Below are 23,008 nucleotides of genomic sequence, written 5' to 3'. Positions count from 1 at the left end.
CACACCCCCACCATTTCTCTGCAGCCTTGATATCTCTCCCCTTCAGATCTCATCCAAATTTTATTTGAAAAGTACAACTAAATCTGTTTTCAACACTCCGGCCATTCCAGATCCTGACCATTCTTACATAAAAGTTTTTGTCTCCTGTCACCTTCAGTTCTTTTGTCAAAACACCTTCCAATGCTGGCTTCTCTAAGGAGAAGTGCTTTGATTTTAAATCTTATCCACATAAGCAAATTTATCCTAACTTCATGATCTTCCCCAGTCCTACTTGATTCTGCACTACCTTGCTATGCTTCTCTTATCCATTCTCCGGTCACTTCTCAAATCATGTTTGCAATCATCTGATCTCTGTAATTTAATATTAATATGTGTCTTAAATTCTATTTGTATCTGCCCCCAAGGCTTGCCTCTCCAATGAATGTGAAGCTCTCATGATGCACCAGCAGATGCTAGTGGAGAAGGCTTATATAATGCTGAAAATAGAGGACACTTACCCATCAACATCTTTCTCAGGAAGCACTGCATTTATTGCTGCATCACTCATGATAAGGTTGTGGGGCAGAACCAAGCCCCTGATTTTAGGATCATCATTTAGCTTCATGATCTCATCTAAAAGCTGTACCATCAAGAAAAATACAATTACTCAACTTCTACTTATAATGTGGACTTGAGCATCAAAGTATTTCATAATTACATAACCAAGCAGAATTTGCTATCAAGCTGGACAGGCAGAAATTAAGACAGATAACCAAATGCTGAGTCAAGCACACTGGTTTCAAGGAGAGCCGTTAAGAGGAACTAAAGAGACACAGGTGTTGGGATGAAACTGTGTAGCTTACAGACACGCCAACTAAAGGTTCAGCCAGCAATGGTAGGGTAAAGGAAACAGCGTGACCAAAAATGAAGGAACAGTTTGTGAATTATGGGGCTAAATTAGGATCTAGAGATATGGAGGGATGAAGTTATGGAGGAGACATTTGAACACAAGGCTTAGAACCTTTAAATCAAGTTGCTGCCTCACTGTACTAACGTTTAACAGTAAACTCAGAGGCAATTAGTGAACTGGATTTGGTGCAAGCTCAGGTTTATGGAGGGTGGAAGGCTGCCAGGGCACAATTTGTAGTGGGAAGCTTCAATTTAAGATCAAGTTTATAAAACAGCTTTTCTACAATTTTAGAGGAATTGAATTGAAAAGTTTATGTTAACTCCATATTGAACCTTGTTGAACCAAGGATGATACCAGAATCAAGAAGAAATCCTTTGACTCTTTCTTCCGGAACGGAGAGTTCTGAGAGGTTACCTGAGGTCTTTAAAGTTATTATCAGGTAAATGAAGAGATATTGTCTTTTGCAGGAGTGTCCAAAACTAAGAGAACATTCTTCATCCAGTGTGCTGAGTGAGTAAAATTTACTATTACAAAAACTAGTTAATGTGAAGGTGAATGTTTATATGGGGAAGGCAATGTAGGATAATGTGGCAGGAGGATAGTGAAGAGCATAAACACCAGCAGAAATCTGTTAGGATACATAACTTGGTTCCATGCCTTACAATTTATGAAATTTTAAGTAAGCTGCACAAGCCTTGATTAAGAATAGAAGTAATTTTGCTCTTTATTACTGAGCAATGGTGAACTGTTCATCCATATTACACCCAATTTTCAGGCGTTTGAAGAAGTCTAAGAAGTTAACTTATAAAAATAAGGATGAGAAAATTCAGTTACCTCCCCTGTCGCAGTTTCTTCTGGTAAACATATATGAACAACATGTAGGCCAACCTAATTTAAAAAAAAGATTTTAATACATTATAACATTCGCCAAATAATCAATTTGAATATTTACAGCACTTTGAACATAGGAGTAAAAAAAAACTGAATTCCATGCTAGGCTTCAGAATATAATTAAGCCTGATTAATCCGCATGCAATATGAAGGAGTGCTACATTACAGAGGATCCTATTAGAATGAAATATGGCATCAACGCCCCATTTAAATCTCTCAAAATCATGCGCCATGTGAACAATTACTTTCTGAAGAGGAACAGAGGAGTTATCTGTGGTGTCCTAATAAATATTCATCACACAATCAACATCAAAAAAACAAAATCTGACCATGATCACATTGTGTGGGACCGTGCTGTGCATAAATTAACCATTGAATTGCCCACATTATCACATTTCAAAAGATTTTAATGGTTGTAAATTAGGCTTGCAGATATCTTGTGGTTGTGAACAGCTCTGAATAAACAAATTCCTTTTTCTTTTTTGTGTAGAACTTTTACTCTTTCATTCAGTCTACATTTGATCATTTCTGCTTTTTAAAATATACTTTTCTTGGAAAAATAGATATTTCAATATCACAAGTACAAAACAATACAATCTGGATTAGTAGTGCTGGAAAAGCACAGCAGTTGAGGCAGCATCCGAGGAGCAGTAAAATTGATGTTTCGGTAAAAGCCCTTCATCAGAAATACAGGCAGAGTGCCTGAAGGGTGGAGAGATAAATGAGGAGGGTAGGGGTGGGGAGAAAGTAGCACAGAGTACAATAGGTGAGTGGGGGTTGGGGATGAAGGTGATAGGTCGGGGGGGGGGGGGGGGGGGGGGGGAGGTAGCAAAGAGTACAAACAAACTAGCAAAACAATACAATTCAAAACAATACCAAAATAAAACCCAACCCACCATCATGTACAAATGTATAAACATATAAAGAAAAGTACAGATTAAAAAAAATCAAACTAGCTATTTTAACTAAATAAATAACCAATAAACTAATAAATAGTAATAACTCAGCCCAGCCAAACAAAATGCTCATACGTTCACAGTTCCTGAGTATTGGACTCATAAAACACAATCGTTACAGCTATATAAACACCCTTGTTAGCGTGGCAGATAAATTTGTGTCCAGGTATTCCAAAAAGGGCTGCCATAAGAATTCTCAGTTTTGTGGTGTACCATATTTGTGAGAAAATCCAAGGGAATATGTTCCATAACAATCTTCCGCAAACTCGACAGGCACAGGTGGTTTTCGGATATCCAACCTAGCAAAATATTCTTTGTACAGAACATGAGAATATTGAAAAGTTTTTTTTCTTATGCACTTCTATAGGGAATACAATGGGCAGGCCCAGAAGTAGAGAGATAGAGTCCTTCTCCACCCTTACACCCCAAATCCTCTCCATTGCACCCGCCACAGCATTCCAATATGTTGAAGCCTAACACAAGACCAGAGACAATGGGTAAGAGCACCAGTACAGACCTTGCAATTGGGACATGCTGAAGATACCAGTGGTTTAAATTTTGACAAATGGTCCGGAGTCAAGTGGACCCTGTGGAGAATGTTCAATTGTAAAACATGGGGCCTATTGCAACTTGATAGCTTCCTTGCATTCTCCCAAATATCATCCCATGCCTCTGAGGAAACTTCAACACCCAGCTCTCTCTCTCCCACACTCTGCAGAGTCGATTAAGGGGGCACGCCCAAACGATGATTATAAAGTACTGACAAAGTACCCCCTCTCTATGTCAGATTTGTACGGATCAGTCAAAAGTGTGTTTTTTTTAATAAAATCCCTAACTTGGAAAAAAAACGTCTTTATTAAATAACTCGTACTTCCGTACTAACTGATTGAAGGACATCATTACGTTTCCCTCAAATAAATCACCCATGCAAGACATACCCTAAGCTGCCAAACGTTTAAACCCTGAATCTATCATCCCCAGTTGAAAACAAAAGGTGTAATCTAAGATGTTTTGCCAATACTGCCTTCCCTCTGCCGAATGGCCTTCCATGCTTTAACAGTAATGACAACTATTGGGTTATGGCAATATTGTCTAACTGTCTCATTTTATCCAAAAACAGCAAACTGCTAAGGGAGCACCTTACCTGGGAGGCTTTGATATCTAGCCATAATAGAAAAAGAGGATCCCCACAAGCCCAAGCACTCACGTAGGACAAAAGCGAGCTTAGTTGGTAACTTTTAATGTCCACTAGGACAAAGTGAGGACTGCAGATGCTGGAGACCAGAGTTGAAAAATGTGGTGCTGGAAAAACACAGCAGGCCAGGCAGCCTCCGAGGAGCAGGAGAATCGACGTTTCGGGCATAAGCCCTTCATCGTCAATTCTCCAGCTCCTCGGATGCTGCCTGGCCTGCCGTGTTTTTCCAGCACCACATTTTTCAATTTTTAATGTCCGGAAGGTCCACTTCTCTCCTCCACCCCCCCCATTCTGTGAGGCAGTTGCAATTTAGCTAATTTAATGAGGGGCCACATACAATGCCAAATCAAGGAACTGAACGAGCTGTTCAGCCTCCTGGATGTTTGCTTATTGAAAATCAGGGGGAGCATCCGTATAGGGTATAGCAAACGGAGAAGAATATTCATTTTAATAAGCGCTATCCGATCCAACCACAAGACGGGAAGTGCCTCCCATCTTGGTAGGTCTTGTTAATTTTATCAAATAATTGGATAAAATTGGCTTTGAACAGCCAATCCAGAACTGGAGTAATGAACAGGCCCAAATACACAAAACCCCCATGACCACCTAAATGGGAATCTATAGTCGTCCTCAAGACCTAGCTCCTTCGCAAGACCACCCATAGGCATAGCCTGATTTCACAAAATTAATCTTGCACCCTGAAAAAGCACCAAACGCGCAAATGCATTGCATCGCGCGGAAGGTACTGAAACTGCTGGATTTGTCAAAAAAAACTAGGACATTGTCTGCATACAACGAAATCTTATGTAACTTGGACCCCACTTCTGGAGCTGATATATTGGGATCTCCACGAATGGCCTCCGCCAAAGGTTCAATCACCAACCTAAAAAGCAATGGTTAAAGGGGACAGCCCTGCCGGCTGCTCCTAAAAATAATAAAATTGCTTTATCATACCCAGTTGGTGATGACCACCACAAGAGGGCCACCGTACAGAACCTTTACCCATCTTATAAAGACTTCGCCCAAACCAAATCTCTCCAGAGTATAGAAGAAGTATGCCCACTCAACTCGGTCAAATGCCTTCTCTGCATCTGGAGAAATCACCAATTCCTGTATTGATATTGTTGACATGCTTGAATTACATGGAGCGGCCTCCTAACATTATCGGAGGATCTGCGACCCGTTATGAAGCCAGTCTGATTCTCTTTAATAACAGAAGATAACACAGTCTCCAACCTTAATGAGAGAGCCTTAGAGAAGATTTTAAAGTCCACATTTAAGAGTGAGATGGGTCTGTACGAAGCTCAGTCGTCCGGGTCCTTCCTTTTTTTAAGGATAAGTGAAATATTGGCCTCTCTCAGAAATGGCGGGAGACAATCATGACTATATGAACCATTGAATATGGAGCATCGGGCCTAACAGTATACTTCTAAATTCCTTATAGAATTCAGTGTGAAGTCCGTCAGGACCGGGCACCTTTCCATGCTGAAGTTGCCTCACAGCTTCCTGCACTTCTTGCTCTGATAAGGGGATATTCAGAAAGGACTCTTGTTCAGGAGTCACGCCTAGGAGCTTCAGATCCTTAAAAAAAATTCAATTTTGGCCTGCCTCTCCTCACAATCCTCGGATTGTTATAACTTAGAGTAAAATCTCTAGAATGCCATATTAATCTTTTTAGAATCACATGTTAGGCTCCCAGACCCTTCTCTAATTGCTGTAATGGCTTGTGGGCACTCCTTTTCCTGGCGAGATACATTAAGTATTTGCCTGGCTTGTCACCATGATTATATAACCTTTGCTTTGCAAAAGCCAGCTTCTTCTTTGCCATCTGCGTGAGCACAGAATTCAAAGCAGACTGCAGCGCTGTAATCCTCTGCAGTTTGACCAACGAGGGTCTAGTCAAAGTAAGCCTTCTCGGCTGCCTTCAACCGTGCTTCTCCCCTTTCTGTCACTTCCTACTGGCAGAGTAAGAAATAACTAAACCCCTAGCATAGGCTTTGGCAGTTTCCCAAAGGACGGATGAACTACAAACAGAGCCTAAAGTTGATGTCTAGGAATGCCCAAAATTCCTTAGAGAAATACTCCACAAACTTATTATCCTCGAGGATAAAGGGATACATTCGGCAGTGCCTTGAACCCATTGTAAACGTCCTTAATCATAAGGTACACTGGAGCATGATCAAAGATGGTAATATCATCAATCATACAATGTGCCACCAAATCGAAGATTACAGCAGGGGTCCCAAAAAAAAATCAATGCTAGTGTGACATCTGTGCAGATTGGAGAAAAACGTAAAATCCCTGCCTGTAGGGTGGAGATGCCTCCAGACGTCCACCAACCCTGACTCCCCACACAGATCCACTAACAGCTTAGTTTGTACAGAGGGTATCGAGGGACCATTGGGCAACCTGTCTACTGTGGGATACATGAGACAGTTAAAATCTCCCCCTATAATGATGTGCTGGGACTCGAGATTTATCAGTTTAGAAAAAGCATCTACCAAAACTTTAAGGGAATGAGCTGGAGGTCAATAAGTATTTAGAACACCATATTCTTCCCCATTTATCATGGCTTTAAGAATTACAAATCTCCCGTGTTTAACAACTTAAATGGGAGATTCTTCCTAACCAATATAGCCACTCCCCTACTTCTGGTATTAAATGATGAAAAATAAACTTGGTTAAAACTATTCTGCTGTAATTTCAGATGCTCCTTGTCATCTAACTGTGTCTCTTGTAACAAGGCAATATCCACCTTTTCCTTTCTAAGGTTCAAGAGTACCTTCTTCTGCTTAATTGGGGAGTGATTTCCCTTTATATTCCAGGTACACCATTTAATCAAGTCATTAGCCATAACCTTCTACAATAACATTTAGATTCCAGAAAGGAGGAACCCGAACCACAAATCGCTGAGCCTTAGTGTCACATGATCCACCATGTATAAAAGCTACAAAAGCTAAAACCACTAGATTTAACAAACCTACAAAACTATTAAAAATTAAAAACGAAAACCAAAAATACCTATCAACATAAAAAGCGCCAACAGCACCGAATGGGGGAACTCACCCTCTGCCCAGAGGCGGCAACTACCTATCCCAAACTACCCAAATGTAGGCATCTAAACATCCCAGCCACCTTCACTTCTCCCAGCTAGAGCCACACCATAAACACAAGCAGAAGAAAAAAAATGAGTAAACACAGCATAGAATACCAATATGAATAAAACATCTTTTTTTAAAAAAGGAATAAATACCCCATCCATCCTTTGGTACATCCTAACTTAGAGCGTGAAAATGTACATCTCAACCACCGCCAAACATAGTTTAAACCAAATTATCAATATTTTTTCCTATCAATATATAAAAAAAGAAAATTAAAGCTACAACCGGACTTCCTCTGTTCCTTTTACAAAACGATAAACATATACCCAAACAACATTATTTATACATACTAAAATTGTTCAAATTAGGTTAATTGGTCCACAAAGTCTCTTGTCTTCTCAGACGTATGGATCCATGTGTGGGCAGCACGGTGGCACAGTAGTCAGCACTGCTGCCTCACAGTGCCAGAGACCCGGGTTCAATTCCCGCCTCAGGTGACAGACTGTGTGGAGTTTGCACATTCTCCCAGTGTCTGTGTGGGTTTCCTCCCACAGTCCAAAAATGTGCAGGTTAGGTGAATTGGCTATGCTAAATTGCCCATAGTGTTAGGTGCAGGGTAAACGTAGGGGAATGGGTGTGGGTGGGTGTGCTTCGGTGGGTCGGTGTGGACCTGTTGGGCCGAAGGGCCTGTTTCCACACTGTAAGTAATCTAATCTAAGGTGATCTGAAGCACCAGATACCGCGGAGTACTGAATCCCAAGCTCCCTCAGTCTTCTCTTGACACCAACGCAAGATTTTCGTTTCTGGATCACTGCCGCTGAAAGGTCCTGAAAGAACATGATCTTAGAGCCCCCTGGATTCTGGAAGCTTCCATGACACACTCCTTATCCCGGTAATGATGGAACTGCACTAGGAGAGGACGATGACCCAGACCCAATCCCCATGCAGTGACCCGATGAGCCCTCTCTATCTTCAATCCTCTCATGCCAGCCTCCAAGTCAAGGAATTTCAGCAGCTAATCCTCAACAAATTCCACAGGCCGCTCATCTTCCTTACCCTCAGGCAGACCAATGATCTGAATGTTTTTTCTCCTGCCCCTGTTCTCGAGATCATCCACTTGGTTGCGCAAATTAGGGACCTGCGTCTCTAGGGCTTGGATTCCATCTTTGGATGAATTGGCATCAGCTTCCACTACTATGACCCTGTGCTTCACCTTATCCGTCCTCTTCTTCAGGTCTCCCAGCTGCTGCTCATGCTTCTGCAGCGTGAGAAAGATTGGAGCCAGCTTCTCTTTAATCTGTTTCCCCAGCATCGCGTGAGATTTCACAAGCTCGTTCACCAGGGCCTGGAAAGTAACCGACTCAGAGGATCCTGCAGGCTGGGCCACAGGTCGGCCTTGGACACTCCTCCCTTTATTGGCATCTCTGGATGGCTGGAAACACAGGTAAGGTAACTTTTAGAAGTTAGTTGGGACTCCAGATTTTTCCAGAGTCCCAAGATATCACGATGGTTCGGGTTGGGCAGGTTGAAGGTTCGTCCGCTTGTGCTGCGTTGTGGAGGTCTGTAGTGTGATCTTCTTAGATCACCACCATCTTGGATATCCTCTTTCTGCATTTTTAACCATTTAAAAACATTTACAGCATAAAATCAACAAAAACTAAAACAACTGCAGATGCTGTAAATCAGGGGCAAATTTAGAAGTTGCTGGTAAAACTCAGTAGGTCTGGCAACATCTGTGAAGCGAAATCAGAGTTAATGTTTCAGGTTTGGTGACCCTTCCTCAGAACTGTTCTGGACCTAACCTAAAATGCTAACTATGATTTATCTTCGCAGATGCTGCCAGACCTGCTCAGCTTTTTCAGCATCATCTCTTTTTGTTGGGGAAAAGCAACAAAGTTCCTTAGACAGCACATTTCAAACCCCAAGACATTACTATCTAGAAGGACGCGGGTAAGACCCATAGAAACACCACCAATTTCATGCTCCCCTCCAAGGCGCTTACTATCCTGACTTAAACATGTATTGGTATTATCTTATAGTTGGAGTGTCAAAATTCTGGAACATCATTCCCAACAATATAATGGGTCTACATACACAAAATTGATTGTAGCAGTTCAAGACAGTAGCTCACTACCATCTTCCCATGGACAAGGCATTGTTACAAATGGTAGTGCACCGAGTGAAACCCATATCCCATGAATAGAAAAAAGTTAAAAGAGATCAGACGTTGGGAATTCTGTAATTAACAACTCATCTCCTAACTCCCAAAGGAATGCCCATAGTTTACAAGGCATAAGTCAGGAGTATGACTAAATGCTCTCTATCTTCCTTCATAAGTGCAGTTCAAATAATACTCAAGAAGCTCAAAGTTATATAGGATGAAGCAGTCCACTTGTTTGGCAGTCTATCCACTATCAGTACACTACAGCTGTAGGATGTACAATTTACAAAGGTGTATGGCAGCAAAACAAAACTCCTTCTGCAGGATATTCCATACTCAAAACTTTCTACTACCTAGAAGAATAAAGGCAGATGTATGGGAACACTGCTGTTTGACTTGAACCATATAGTTGTTCCTTCACTGTTGCTAGGTCAAAGTCCCGGAAGTCCCTCCTTAATAGCACTGCAAGCGAAATGACATGACATGACATGACAAAGAACTGTCACAAAGCTAGTCTCTTTTTTTAAAAAAAAAGCTGTTCCTTAGCTCAAGGAGACTCTATCCTTGATTTTTTTCAGAGGGGCAATAAACCAGGCCAAGCTCCAATCAGTCTTGCTTGGTGCAGAGATGAAAAAGGATTTTGAGAGGCCTTTTGTCAACAGATGAGATGAGATGACCTATATAAAGAGAGGGGAGTGGTCAGCTCTCTAGCTGAGCTGAGCAGTTTTAGTTCAGTCTTGAACTGACAAGTTCAAAAGAGAGCGGTGTGGAAACTCATTCTTTTCTGCCCTTCAACTTCAATCTGTAAGCATATATTCCATTTATACTGTTTTCTTTTAAAAAGGTAGTTTGCTTATTGGGACTGTTATATATTCAGCACAGCATAATTAAGTCTAGTTAGATAGGGGGCGTTCTGTAGGGGTTCTTTATGTTTCATTGCGTAATTTTGTGCACAAACTTTTGTCTGTTTTTAAAATCTAGTAGTCAACCTAGCTATCTTACTCCAGGTAATTTTCACTGTACACTTACCAAAACAAATTGCAAAGTTATGGTCTGGGGCTGCCAGCTTAAGAATGTTTTGAGTGGTCTGGCCTAGTCCATAACAGATTGCAGCAGTTCAAGGCAGCTACTCATCACCATCTTGTCAAGAACAATAAGTGGTGACCTTGGCACTGATGACTACATCCTGTACAGAGTCACTTATAAACTGTTCACAAAGCTGTTCTTCAGAGCATACCAGTCAACATACACTTGCATGTTGGACCATTGACATATGTATCAGGATTAAAGCTTACTTTTTATATAATTTTTGTATATACCTACAAAGGTATAGCCTCCTATCGAGAGGTTTGGTAGTCAGCCTCTCATTATCACTTCCATGTCAGTCAGTCCCTTTGACATTTCCCTGACTCTACTAACTTTCCAGAATTTTTCTCCAGACTGCCACTAAATCTCCATCGATGATTACATCAGCCCTTTTTAAAAAAATGGATGTTAGAATTAAAAGGTTGATTATACATCGGTGATCCCGGTTATGATAAATGAATAATCTCCCATTCTAATATTACAACTTCAAACATCTTCCATTTCTTTGCCAAACCTGATTATTCGGTCTCAGTTATTTCTTGTTCACTCATCTTGCCCAATTTTGCCCTCCCCAAAAATCAGATACTTTTGTTCTAGCAGTGGTTTAAATCCATGGTAGACATGGCATAGAATAATAAAATGATTTTCCTTATCTGTTTTCAGAGGGAGGTGGCAGATACTAGAGGGGCAGGAATGTGAAAAGAAGGTTAAAGGAAATTTGACAGAGGTTTCAAAGTCATGACATGTCTGGTCAGTTTAGAAAGACAGAGACTGTTCCCATTGGTGGAAAGATAGAGAACTAGAGAGCAAAGGCAGGAGTGGGACTTGTTGAGTTGATCTTGCAGAGATTTAGCAAGGACATACATGCTGACTAGCCTCATTCTCTAATGCAACTATTCTTTGATTTTCAGATGATTTAAAATCATTTTCTGGTACTCGTACCAAGTTTTAAGACTTCTAAATCTGTTCATGCCATCTAGTGGCTAGCATGAAGACAAGACTAGAATCATAAAATCCACAGTGTGGAAGCAGGGCATTTGGCACATCAAATCCACCATAGGCAATTTAACATGCACATCTTTGGATTGTGGGAGGAAACCCTCACAGATACAGAAAGAATGTGTCTGCACAGACAGTCGCTTGAGGCTGGAATCGAACCCGGGTTCCTGGTGCTGTGAGGTAGCAGTGCTAACCACTAAGCCACATTGCTGCCCCAGATTAGGGGTTTCTCCTGCTGTAGTCCAAGACCCTCAAAAGATGTAACTTCAGTTGTTAAAGGTATAGATGCTGTTATGCTCAAATTCGAGGTTAGATTCCTCCATTTGTTGTTATGGTTTTATATGGGAGTTTCTCTGTAGCTTCCTTTTCTTTGGTTCATCACAGGGTTAATTTAAAAGCAGACCTTTCCCTTCTGGAAAACCTTCTCACTGACAAGGCATTCTTGAGTTAACAAAGTATGGAGTTTATTATTTAAACACAAGAAGAATTAATTAAATAACAAACATAAGAAATGAGTCCAAAAAGATAAAAGTTAAATAAAAGATATACAGATAAATTTTCAAACAGCAGATACTTAAACGCTGCTGCAGCACTGCAAGTTACCAGTTGTATTGATGTAACTAATTTCAATTTCAAGATTCTTAGTTTTGGACTTTGGTTGAGATTCTGTTGCTATGTCTAGTTTTGACTGCGATCCAATTCTAACATTTAGGCAAGAAAGGATCCTTTGTTGTTTGACCTCCTAGTTGACTTCTAGCATTCAAAATTCAAGTCGCTTCTCCCTGCAATGCAGGGGTAACTAGAAACATAGAATATAGGAGTAGGCCATTCAGCCATTCAAATCTGCTCCACCATTGAATATAACCATGGCTGATCATCCAACTTAGTACCCGGTTCCCCTTTTATCCCTATACCCTTTGATTCCTTTAGCCCCAAATAATTATACCTGGTTCCTAAGTAAAAACTGAAAAGCTGCAGATGCTGTCAATCAGAAAATAAACAGAAACGGCTTGGAAAGCTCAGCAGGTCTGGCAGCATCAGTGGAGAGAAATCACAGTTAACGATACAGGTCAAGCGACTCTTCCTCAGAAGTGATGCAAACATGCGCCAGAGACAACAACAAGAGGGTGAGTGTACATCTTCTAATTACCTCTTGAAAACATTCAAGATTTTGGCCTCAACCATTTTATGTGGCAGATACTTCCACAGGCTCACCACTATCTAGGTGAAAACGTTCTCCTTATCCTTGTCCCAATGGGCCAATCCTTAAACTGTGACCCCTGGTTTTGGATCCCCCAGTCATTGGGTACATCCTTCTTGTATTTATCCTGTCAGAATTTTATAGGTTTCTATGAAAGCTTCCCGCATTCTTCTAAAGTCCAGTAAATATTAGTTCAAATCATAATAGTTCAATCGCTCTTCATTTTGAGTCCAGACATTCTAGAGCACAACTCTACGATTGTGATCTTCTCAGCGTGCTGTCACTCAAACCCAGGTTGGTGTACACAAAGTTCAGTCCCGCTCGCCCATGTTAAGTGATGAAGCTAGCTTTTTAATACCTGCCTGTGTGTGTTATTCAGAGGATAAATACAAAAGATACATTCAGTTTGGGGCATAATCAGAAGGTAGCTTACTGGGGAGCAGCAGGTTATCTGCTCCTTGATATCTTTGCAGACGAGAGATCGCAGGCTATTTTGATTTGAAGTTTGAAGATCCTGTCACATCTTTAGGTGAGATATACTGTGAATCTCTCTCCAGCCAGTCACTTAATTTACATCTACAGCTTTTTTGGCAAAAAACACATTTTAGAATTGCAAGTTTAAAACGTCCGTAGTACTTTGGAATTCTGATCCATAATCATCATCATAACAATACTGATGCCCAACACATTTGCTACATTCTCACATGGGCTATTCTTATATTCCACTTGACCTATTGATTTTAATTTCTAACCAATAGAGAGACTTTAATACGTCAACCAACTTTCAGTAGAACAATGCAGTTTATAGGACAACTTGACCTAAGTTACAATTACAAAAGAATGGGACAGGTTGATGGAAGACGACAGGGCAACACTGTACCTACTCTCTAGCATGCCATAAATTGGCTACAGACATGGGAATCAGGCAGCAGAATCTTCCATCTAAAAAGTAGGAGCAATAGTTTCCAAGAAGTCTGCCCTTGAAGGGCCCACATCTTAAAGGGATATGGCTGTCAGAGCAGAATTGAATACATAAGACTTGAATCTATCTTAATACTCCAAAATTTCACAGCAAGATTTCACAACTAAGGTGGAGAGCAATTGTAGGCACTGGGATACACTAAAGGAGTAGGTGAGTGGGGCAAGGAGCTGATGAAATGTTAAACGGTACCTGCAATAGAATGATACTGGCCCAAGTCCTATACCAAACGTAAGACATTCAAACCACAATAGCTGCTGCTAGTGCATGGATGAAGAGATGTCAGTGACCAGTTTGAACATTTTGGACTATCAATCTATGAGAATCGGGATACAGAGATTGACAATCCTTTCCCAGAAACAGACCAGTGGACTTACCAGCAGAAATGTTAGCAGACATACGGAACTTATTTTCAGTAAGTGAGAGGAAGACTGAGAATCAAACTACTTTTTTCAATTAAGACAGGAAACATTCCAAAATTGTTCTATGGTTAGGAAGATCACAAATGCAGATCAATTTAGTAAAAGAGAAATAAACTGAAGTTACTTGATTCAGAGAATGGTAGGAACCAAAAATTGTCAAAATTCCAACTTACTAAAGAACCAGAAGGAAAACAAGAAGTTTTTTTTTTCTCCTCTCAGCAATTTATAATGATCAGACAGATGCACACTGCCTTAGAAGCTGATGGAAGCAGATTCAATACAAATTTTCAAAATGGAATTTGAACAGTAACTTGAAATAGAAAACATGTGCAGGCTAAGAGCAGTGAACAAGACTACTGGACGGCTCCAAAAGACACAGGGATCATGAGCTGAACAGCCCCTTCCTGGTCTATATAATACCATAGTAGAATTGTATGAATTATAAAATACACGAACTAACAGAGAGAAAAGGAAATTGGGTAAAACTTGTGATAAATAAATGTTCAAACAATCAACAATTTACATTTTGAACATACTGATGAAAACTCACCTCTGCTGCCATCTTTTTGACCTCCAATATATCATTATCAGTAATCTAATGGGAAAATAATCATTTTTTTAAAAATTGGATATGGCAGGGGATATCAAAATCACCTGTTAGAAAACATGCACAAACCACAAACACAACTTCACCTGAAAGTTATTAAACAAGGTGATGAAGCATTGGGATGGTGATCATTCAATATACAGAATATCACATACTTACCTATACTAATTCAATAAAAGTTTGCTTCTCAATATACAGAGTATAAAATTTCTGTAATCAAGAAACATAGTCGGTTCTATTGGAAACATATACACTATGGTGAGACAGATCACCCCTTCCTTTTTCAACCCTAAAGCTTAGGCAATAATGAAAACGAGTCATTTTATTAACATGTACACGTGTCAAAAGTGGTTCAGTGAGTAAGAATTTTATCTCAAAATCAGAAGATTTTGGGTTCAAGCCCTACTCCAGAAACTAGTTATCTACACTGTAGAGGGGTTCATCTTCCAAATTAAAAAGTAAACTAATGCACAAATGTAGCCATGAAACTGTTGAACTGTCATATAAAATCCCAAGTTTCACTGCTACCCTCACTTGGTCTGGCCTAAATGTAACTCCAGTCCCATAACCAACACAGTGGCTCTTAATTGCTTTTTGAAGTGACCCAGAAAACCATTCAAAGGTAACTTTGGATGAGTAATAAATGATCAGCTTTGCCAGCTGTTCAATAACAGCAACAATATGGTTCTGTGACCAAATTAAATCATGGATCAGGGTGGGACAGGCTAAAAACAGAATCCATTTTCTGATTGTTGACCAAAAAGAAACCTAAAAGTAAATTTGAATGTATCTTGAAAACAAACCTGAAGAATGGCCAGTCCTGGGTGAAAGCGCGGCTCATTTTTCTGTAAATCTGCCAATTCTGTTTTACAATTCAGGATTATTTGCCTAAGGGAGAGTTCAACAGAAATATTCAGTTAGCTTTAACAGTATTCATTAGAGAAAAATAAGTCTTGCATCAACAATTAAATGCACAACACACCTCTCAAGAAATTGGGTTTATTTACCTTTCAATCAATGTACTAACTTTATCCACACCTTTGACTGTATCTACACAATTGTAAACACACTGTACAAATTTAGAATTGGTATCTAGAAGTAATTCTTCACTCCCCTGAAGTTGCAGTCAGAATGTTGCTTGCTTCCAATGTAGATTACAACTTTAATGCTAGTGGAAAATGAAAAATCTCACAGATAATATTCTATTGTAAAAGTGCTACATAGGCAAATAAGTTAAGATAGATTTTAAATCGCTACACTTGGAATGGTCAGAAGTCCCATTAAAAAGCTCCTATTTACAATGGTCACCATTCTTGATTGTTCCCCTATATCATAAGTAGCCAGGATTGGGTGGGGGGCAAGAGATGTATCCCTTCCACTGCACCTCTAACCCCCACATTCCCTTATCCAACCTTAACCATATCCCTGGTTGGAAGAACTGGTCATGTCCACGCTGCATTTCCCACATTAACAGCGATTCCAGTTCAATAGTAGTTAACTAGATGTAAAGCACTTGAGGTCATGACCAGAAGGATATAAATGTAAACTATTTCAATCTCTTTCCCTGTTAAAGAAATCGCTTTTGCAATCTTCTTTGCAATGATAATGATTTGCTTTAAGGGGAAGTATGCTTTTTATTACACAATTACTTGTTCAAGGGAACCCTGTCTAACTTCCAACCACCAGCATTAAACTCTCAATTTGCCAATGGAAAATCTAATCACTAACCAAACGTACAGCTTTGTTTCTTGTTCCTAAATCTCCTCTACTTCTTCCTGAAGGCAAATCCAACTCACTCTTCAACTAGTTAGCTGTCCCTTGCTTCAAAGATGGTGCCTGAGATTTGCATGTTTTTACCATGGGTTTTCATGAACAAGCTGATTTTTGAATTTCAACTTCGGGTTCACAAGATGTTCCAGGAAGCAACTGGATTGCAATGCAGGATTTGCTTCAGTTTTTCAATAAAAAATAAAATGCTAGAGAAACAGATGTAGAGGTGCTGGTGTTGGACTGGGATGGACAAAGTTAAAAATCACAACACCAGGTTACAATCCAACAAATTTATTTGGAAGTACAGAGTTAACATGGAGTCCAATATGACTTCTCTGAAGCACTGAGGGGTGGGTGGAAAAATAATGTGAGTTTATGCTGTTGGAGAAAGATGGAGATAAAATGATGAATGACTTTATTGTCATGTGAATTTTACAGCAAGAATACAATAAAATACACTAAGAAGCTTTCATCTGTCACCATTTTGAATAATTAAAGAATAAGGATTTTTTAAAAAAAACAGCTTAAAGACAGTCCATCAGTACTGAGCCAGTTTATCAGCAACGAGGCTTACACCACTATCCTTCCTCAACCACTTCGCTGTCATCTACACCAGACCCAACTAATGAAGTTGTCAATCTTCAGGCACCATCTTTTAGAGCTGGGCTGATACTCCTCCGCCACCGTCTTGCCACTGCCTGCACCAGACCAACCCACATCAGAGTTGCATCGCTCACTGCTTGGCCTGTCTCAATGTCACTGCGATGTCCTTCTGCCATCAGCACTGGACGCAACCAAAGTCGTCAATCCTCAGGTGCCATCTTTCCCCACTGGGCCTACCACACTGACGAGGTAATGGTGAAAGAGAGACCAGTCAGAGAAAAAAGTTAGAGGGCAAGGAATTTAGAAATCAGATGTCTAGAACAAAAGACAACTGGAGCAAATCTGATTATAGAGAACAAAAAGCAATGGTCCAGTGTAGATGTTAATAGACTATAAGTCAGCTCTGACAAAGCGAGAACACAAAAACAAGATACAGACACTAGAGAAAGAAAATACACAATAGAGGACAGGTTTCATGGTCTGAGGTTGTTGAACTCAATGTTGAGGAGCTGTTCCTTGAGTTGTGATGAGCTCCACTGGAATAGTACATCAATCATTCTTAGTATAGAAATGTAAGCACAAGAGCAATCTGGGAGGGAGAGGAGTTGATAGGGTGATAGAGGAGTGAACCAGTGTCACAGTCAGAACTCCTCTGAAACACCGATGGTCAACAGTCACTTTGGTCTGCTTCCTTTTCATTCCTTGTTTGCAACCACTCTTTATTGAAATGCTAAGCAAGCAGAAGGTGAGAATTCTGCATGCAGACTGAGTGGAGATGTTCTGCAAGGTGTTAATTCAGTATGCATTTGGTCTACACAATGAAAGAGGAGGCTCTAGTGTGAAAACAGTCGCCTAGATTGAATGAAGTACAAGTAAACTACAGCTTCGCCAAAAAGTACTGCAATGCCTTGGACAGTGAGAGGAGATAAAAAGCCCAGTGTTACATTTTCTGTGATTGCATCCAGTGCTGATGATGGCAGAAGAACATCACAATGACATTGAGACAGGCCAAGCAGTGAGAGATGTGATTGCATGGGAAGATGCTCTGGGAGGGAGATGAGTCATTAGAGTGACACAGGTTTGGACCAGAGTGTCACAGAGGGAACAACCCCTTTGGACTGTTTAGACGATTTGGTCTGCTTAGTTTTCTTTCTTGATGAAGGGCTCCAGACCGAAACATCGATTTTCCTGCTCCTCGGATGCTGCCTGACATGCTGTGCTTTTCCAGCAACGCACTCAACTCTGATCTCCAGCATCTGCAGACCTTACTGTCTCCACATCATTTAGATTTTGAGACTGAAAACATCATGGCACTTAAATGGTCAAATTATCACTATTTTGAATGGTAAACTTCTTCCAATCATTAAAATCAGTGCCCCAATCCTCCAAAAAGACCTTCAAAGTATCTCTGAAGCATTTCTTCCACTTTGCCTGGAATGTTGACTTTTTGAGAGTTGAGTTGAAAAGTGTGGTGCTGGAAAAACACAGCAGGCCAGGCAGCATCCGAGGAGCAGGAGAATCGAAGTTTCGGGCATAAGCCCTTCTTCAGGAATGAGGCTGGTGTGCCAAGCAGGCCGAGATAAAAAGGTGGGGGGGGGGGCGTTTTGGGGGAGGAGCGCTGGGAATACGATAGGTGGAAGGAGGTGAGGGCAAGGGTGATAGGCCGGAGAAGGGGTGGGGGCAGAGAGGTCGGGGAAAAGATTGCAGGTCAAGAGGGCGGTGCTGAATTCAGGGGTTGGGACTGAGATAAGGTGGGGGGAGCGGAAATGAGGAAGCTGGAGAAATCTACATTCATCCCATGCGGTTGGAGGGTTCCTAAGCGGAAGATGAGGCGCTCTTCCTCCAGGCGTCATGTGGCCAGGGTGCTGGGAGTGGAGGTTGGGTTGGTGGGGAGTGTGGACCTGAGGAGGGAGTCGCGGAGGGAGTGGTCTCTCTGGAACCCTGACAGGGGAGGGAAATATATCCCAGGTGGTGGAGTCTGTTTGGAGATGGCGGAAATGATGGAGGATGATACGATGTATCCGGAGGTTGGTGGGGTGGAAGGTGAGGACCAGTGGGGTTCTGTTCTGGTGGTGATTGGAGGGGTGGAGTTCAAGGGCGGAGGTGCAGGAAGTGGAGGAGATGCAGTGGAGAGCATCATCGACCACGTTGGAGAGGAAATTGCAGTCTTTGAAGGAGGCCATTTGGGCTGTTCGGTAGTGGAATTGGTCCTCCTGGGAGCAGATGCGGCGGACGCGAAGGAATTGGGAATATGGGATCTCCTCCACTTCCTGCACTTTCCACCTCATCTCCTCCACTTTCCGTACCTCCGCCCTTGAACCCCACCCCTCCAATTGCCACCAGGACAGAACCCCACTGGTCCTCACTTTCCACCCCACCAACCTCCATATACATCGTATCATCCTCCATCATTTCCGCCACGTCCAAACAGACTCCACCACCAGGGATATATTTCCCTCCCCACCCCTATCAGTGTTCCGGAGAGACCACTCCCTCCGCGACTCCCTCGTCAGGTCCACACGCCCCCAACAACCAAACCTCCACTCGCGGCACCATCCCCTGCAACCACAAGAAGTGCAAAACTTGAGCCCACACCGCCCCCCTCACCTCCCTCCAAGGCCCCAATGGATCCTTCCATATCTTCGCAAATTCACCTGCACCTCCACACACATAATTTACTGTATCCACTGCACCCGATGTGGTCTCCTCTGCATTGGGGAGACAGGCCGCCTACTTGCGGAACGTTTCAGGGAACACCTCTGGGACACCCGCACTAACCAACCCAACCGCCCTGTGGCTGAACACTAACTCCCCCGCCCACTCCGCCAAGGACATGTAGGTCCTTGTCCTCCTCCATCGCTAGACCCTGGCCACACGACACCTGGAGTAAGAGCGCCTCATCTTCCACCGAAGAACCCTTCAACCACACAGGATGAATGTAGATTTCTCCAGCTTCCTTATTTCCCCTCCCCCCGCCCACCTGATCTCAGTCCCAACCCCTGAATTCAGCACCGCCCTCTTGACCTGCAATCTTCTTCCCGACCTCTCTGCCCCACCCCTTCTCCAGCCTATCACCCTCACCTCCTTCCACCTATCGTATTCCCAGCACCCCTCCCCCAAATCCTCCCCACCTTTTATCTCAGCCTGCTTGGCACACCAGCCTCATTCCTTAAGATGGGCGTATGCCAGAAATGTCGATTCTCCTGCTTTCGGATACTGTCTGGCCTGCTGTGCTTTTCCAGCACCACACTCTGGTCTCCAGCATCTGCAGTCCTCACTTTCTCCTTTTTGAGAGCTGAGAAAACACCTGCCCAGTCTATCAAAGTTGATTTTGTCTGAATGATCGTGAAGCCAAATTCAAGAAGGAAACTAAATGCTTGTTCCACTGGATCCAAAGGGATGTGGCAGAAGCATTGCTGAAGAAATTTTTTGCACTCTTGTGATTCTTCATCTACGAGAAATAGGTCAGCTATTCCTCTGTGAAAGACATTCAATCTGAATTCTGCTTAACCCCTTCCACATAAGCAAGAAATCATGCATCAATAATCAGCATTGATTTCACTCTATCAGACTGACCAAGGATCTTTGCATGGGAACTCAAATCCTCCCCTCTTACCCATGGCTCCAGACTCACTCCCCTTTCTTCCCTCAGATCTCTTTCACTTCTTGGTTCCCCTTTCATCGCTCTGTTCTTCTGCAGATCTCTACAATCTTTTCCTGGACTCCTTTAAATCATGTCCTGACCTCGATAGCCTTTCTGTTCTTAATTCCACTAATTAACTCAGTCGCTACACCCTTTTAACTCTTATCTACTCCTGAACATCCTTCCTACTATCCCAGCAGCTTTTTAATATTTCCATTCCAACACACTATCTTCCCAGGACCCTCTTAAATGTTCCCTTCCACTTCCCTGAATCATAAGAAATATAAGCCAGGAATAGACTATTTGCTCCTTCATACCTACGCCACATTCAATGCAATCACAGCTGGTCTTCTTCCCCAATTCCACTTTCCCTCAATATCCCTTTATCCTTCTATTCCAAACTCCACAAAACTTCTCAATGACAGTGTTCTTTGCCTTGGGAATGCCAAGGTTTGCTTACACATCTGAGTCCTAAATGGCTAAACAGCTCATTCTAGGCAATCCATTCTAAGATGCAATCCAGTGAAAATATCTGTTACACTCCCTCTAACAGATATATTTCCTTCTTAAAAGGTCAAGATTGTGCACAATTCTATAGGTATGTTCTCACCAAACACAAATGCAACTGCAGGAAGTCTTCTTCACTCTTTCTTAATGGGTGGTCATACCTGTGTGTTAATTTCATACGGAAGGACCACTGAAGTTCCTTTGAGTACCAGCATTTCCCAGTCTTTCACAATTTAAAAAAACATAGTGCTTTGCTATTTTTCCATCCAAAGTGACTGACTTCACACTTCTCTCAATGACAGCACATTGTTGCCCACTCACTGTTCACATCCTCTACATTCATGTCACAGCTTGCTCTTTTGTCTATCACAGAATCTCCCAACCTTACCTGCCCGATGGAATTCCTTTAACCACCTCCTTTACCACCATGTAGAATCTTTTAATGCTTTGTCCTCACCCACTAAAAAGCCTCCACACTCTTTGCCCACCCTCCTCCCAGGACCTTCCTTTTAGTGTTCTTCTCTTGCCATTCTGGGCTGCTGGAATCTCCTTTCTTCCCTTTCCCCAGTTCCCTTTAACCCAGCCTCTTCTAATGCACAGATCCCTTAAACTGCCTTCTCCCTATCCAGCATGCACCTTTAAACCACTCTCTCCCAGGCTCCTTTAAACATCCTCTCCTCACCTGAGCCTCTCTCGCCATTGCCCCAGAGTCCTTTAACACTTCACTGGAGCCCACACTCGGATCCCCTTCTCCACACAACCAAAACCCCTTTAAGTCTGTATTACCGCACACCCAGAATAGTTTAAACACCCCCCCCTCCACATCCAAACCCACTTGACCCTCATTCCTCCAGCACCAGACCCCCGCAAACCACCTCTCTCACTCCCTCACCGGGTTCTCTTTAACTCCTTTTTAACTTCCACCTTTACTCCCCAGATTCCAACCCCCCCCCCCCCCCTCCCCCCCCTCCTCCCGGGTTCTATCTTCCAGCTTCCCCATCCCGGGATCTTCCCCAACCCGAGAGAAGACCGTTCAAGCGGTCCCCTCACACTTTCCCCCTAACCGCCATCTCTCAGGTCCCTCTGCCCCAGGTCACACCGGAAAGGTCCCAGGCTTACCTAACGCTCCTCTTCACCCTGGTACCGGATCCCGGTGCCAGTTCATCCTTGATGCCGATGGCCGGTACCCGTTGAGCACAGCCCCGGAGGCCGGCCGGCAGCCCACACCAGGTGGCTCCGCCGGCTGTGACCGCCGCCGCCGCCGCCGCTGCCCCCCGGCCTCTCGTTGCTAACGACATCCACATGGTTCAAACTCGAGCTCGCGGCGAACAAAAAAAAACTGAAGTAGCTCGAGCTTGCGCACCCGAAACTAAACCCGCCCCATTTCCCGCCGCTTCAGCGGTGGACACACCCCCATCCCCCAACCCGCCTCTGGCCACGCCCCCTCGCTCCTCGTCCCGCCCGCTGGACCTCCCCTCCGCCATCAACACCAGCCCTTAACCACGCCTCACCTCAAGTCCGCGCACTATTCCATACCTTGACCCCGCCCTAATCCCAAAATCCGCCCGTCACCACACCCTCTAGCCCCTGGCCACGCCCACCACCAGGGGAATTGGGTGAGTGGCAGGAAACAGAGGACGATGGTTAAGGGATGTTTTTGTGACTGGGAACCTGTGTCCAGTGGCCCCTTCCTATCAGCAGCTTGTCTAAATGATTTGCACTTGAATTTCTTCGGGTTGATCAGGAAATTTACAGCTGATACAAAAGTTAGTGGGGAGGTAGACAGTGAGACTGAATATAGCCTGAGATTACAGGAGGATTTAGACAGGCTGATAGTGGCAAAAGAAATTCAACTGAATAAATGTGAAGTGGTGCAGTTGGGGAAGGACAAACCCTTGTTCTAGAATCAACATTAAAGGAGGGATTTGATTGCACTGGAGATGGTGCAGAGGAGATTTACCTTGATGTTGCCAGGGCTGGACAGGTTTATGCACAAAG

General features: G+C 42.7%; 1 protein-coding gene across 1 annotated transcript in view; it reads right to left on the bottom strand.

Annotated features, from left to right (window-relative positions):
• The window catches only part of mthfd1l (methylenetetrahydrofolate dehydrogenase (NADP+ dependent) 1 like), a 171,826-nt gene extending 149,445 nt beyond the window's left edge, over positions 1 to 22,381 (bottom strand). Inside the window, exons 1-5 of the mRNA XM_072581340.1 lie at positions 22,130 to 22,381; positions 15,291 to 15,375; positions 14,431 to 14,475; positions 1,724 to 1,777; positions 498 to 619 (exon numbers count right to left, since the gene is read on the bottom strand). Coding sequence (XP_072437441.1) covers positions 498 to 619; positions 1,724 to 1,777; positions 14,431 to 14,475; positions 15,291 to 15,375; positions 22,130 to 22,314 — 491 coding nt within the window. The 5' untranslated portion in view covers positions 22,315 to 22,381. The remainder of the gene's footprint in view (positions 1 to 497; positions 620 to 1,723; positions 1,778 to 14,430; positions 14,476 to 15,290; positions 15,376 to 22,129) is intronic.
• Positions 22,382 to 23,008: the final 627 nt, after the last annotated feature.

This window comes from Chiloscyllium punctatum, chromosome 11, assembly GCF_047496795.1.
Source record: "Chiloscyllium punctatum isolate Juve2018m chromosome 11, sChiPun1.3, whole genome shotgun sequence".
Lineage (NCBI taxonomy): Eukaryota > Metazoa > Chordata > Chondrichthyes > Orectolobiformes > Hemiscylliidae > Chiloscyllium > Chiloscyllium punctatum.
This window is presented reverse-complemented; position numbering and strand designations above follow the sequence as displayed.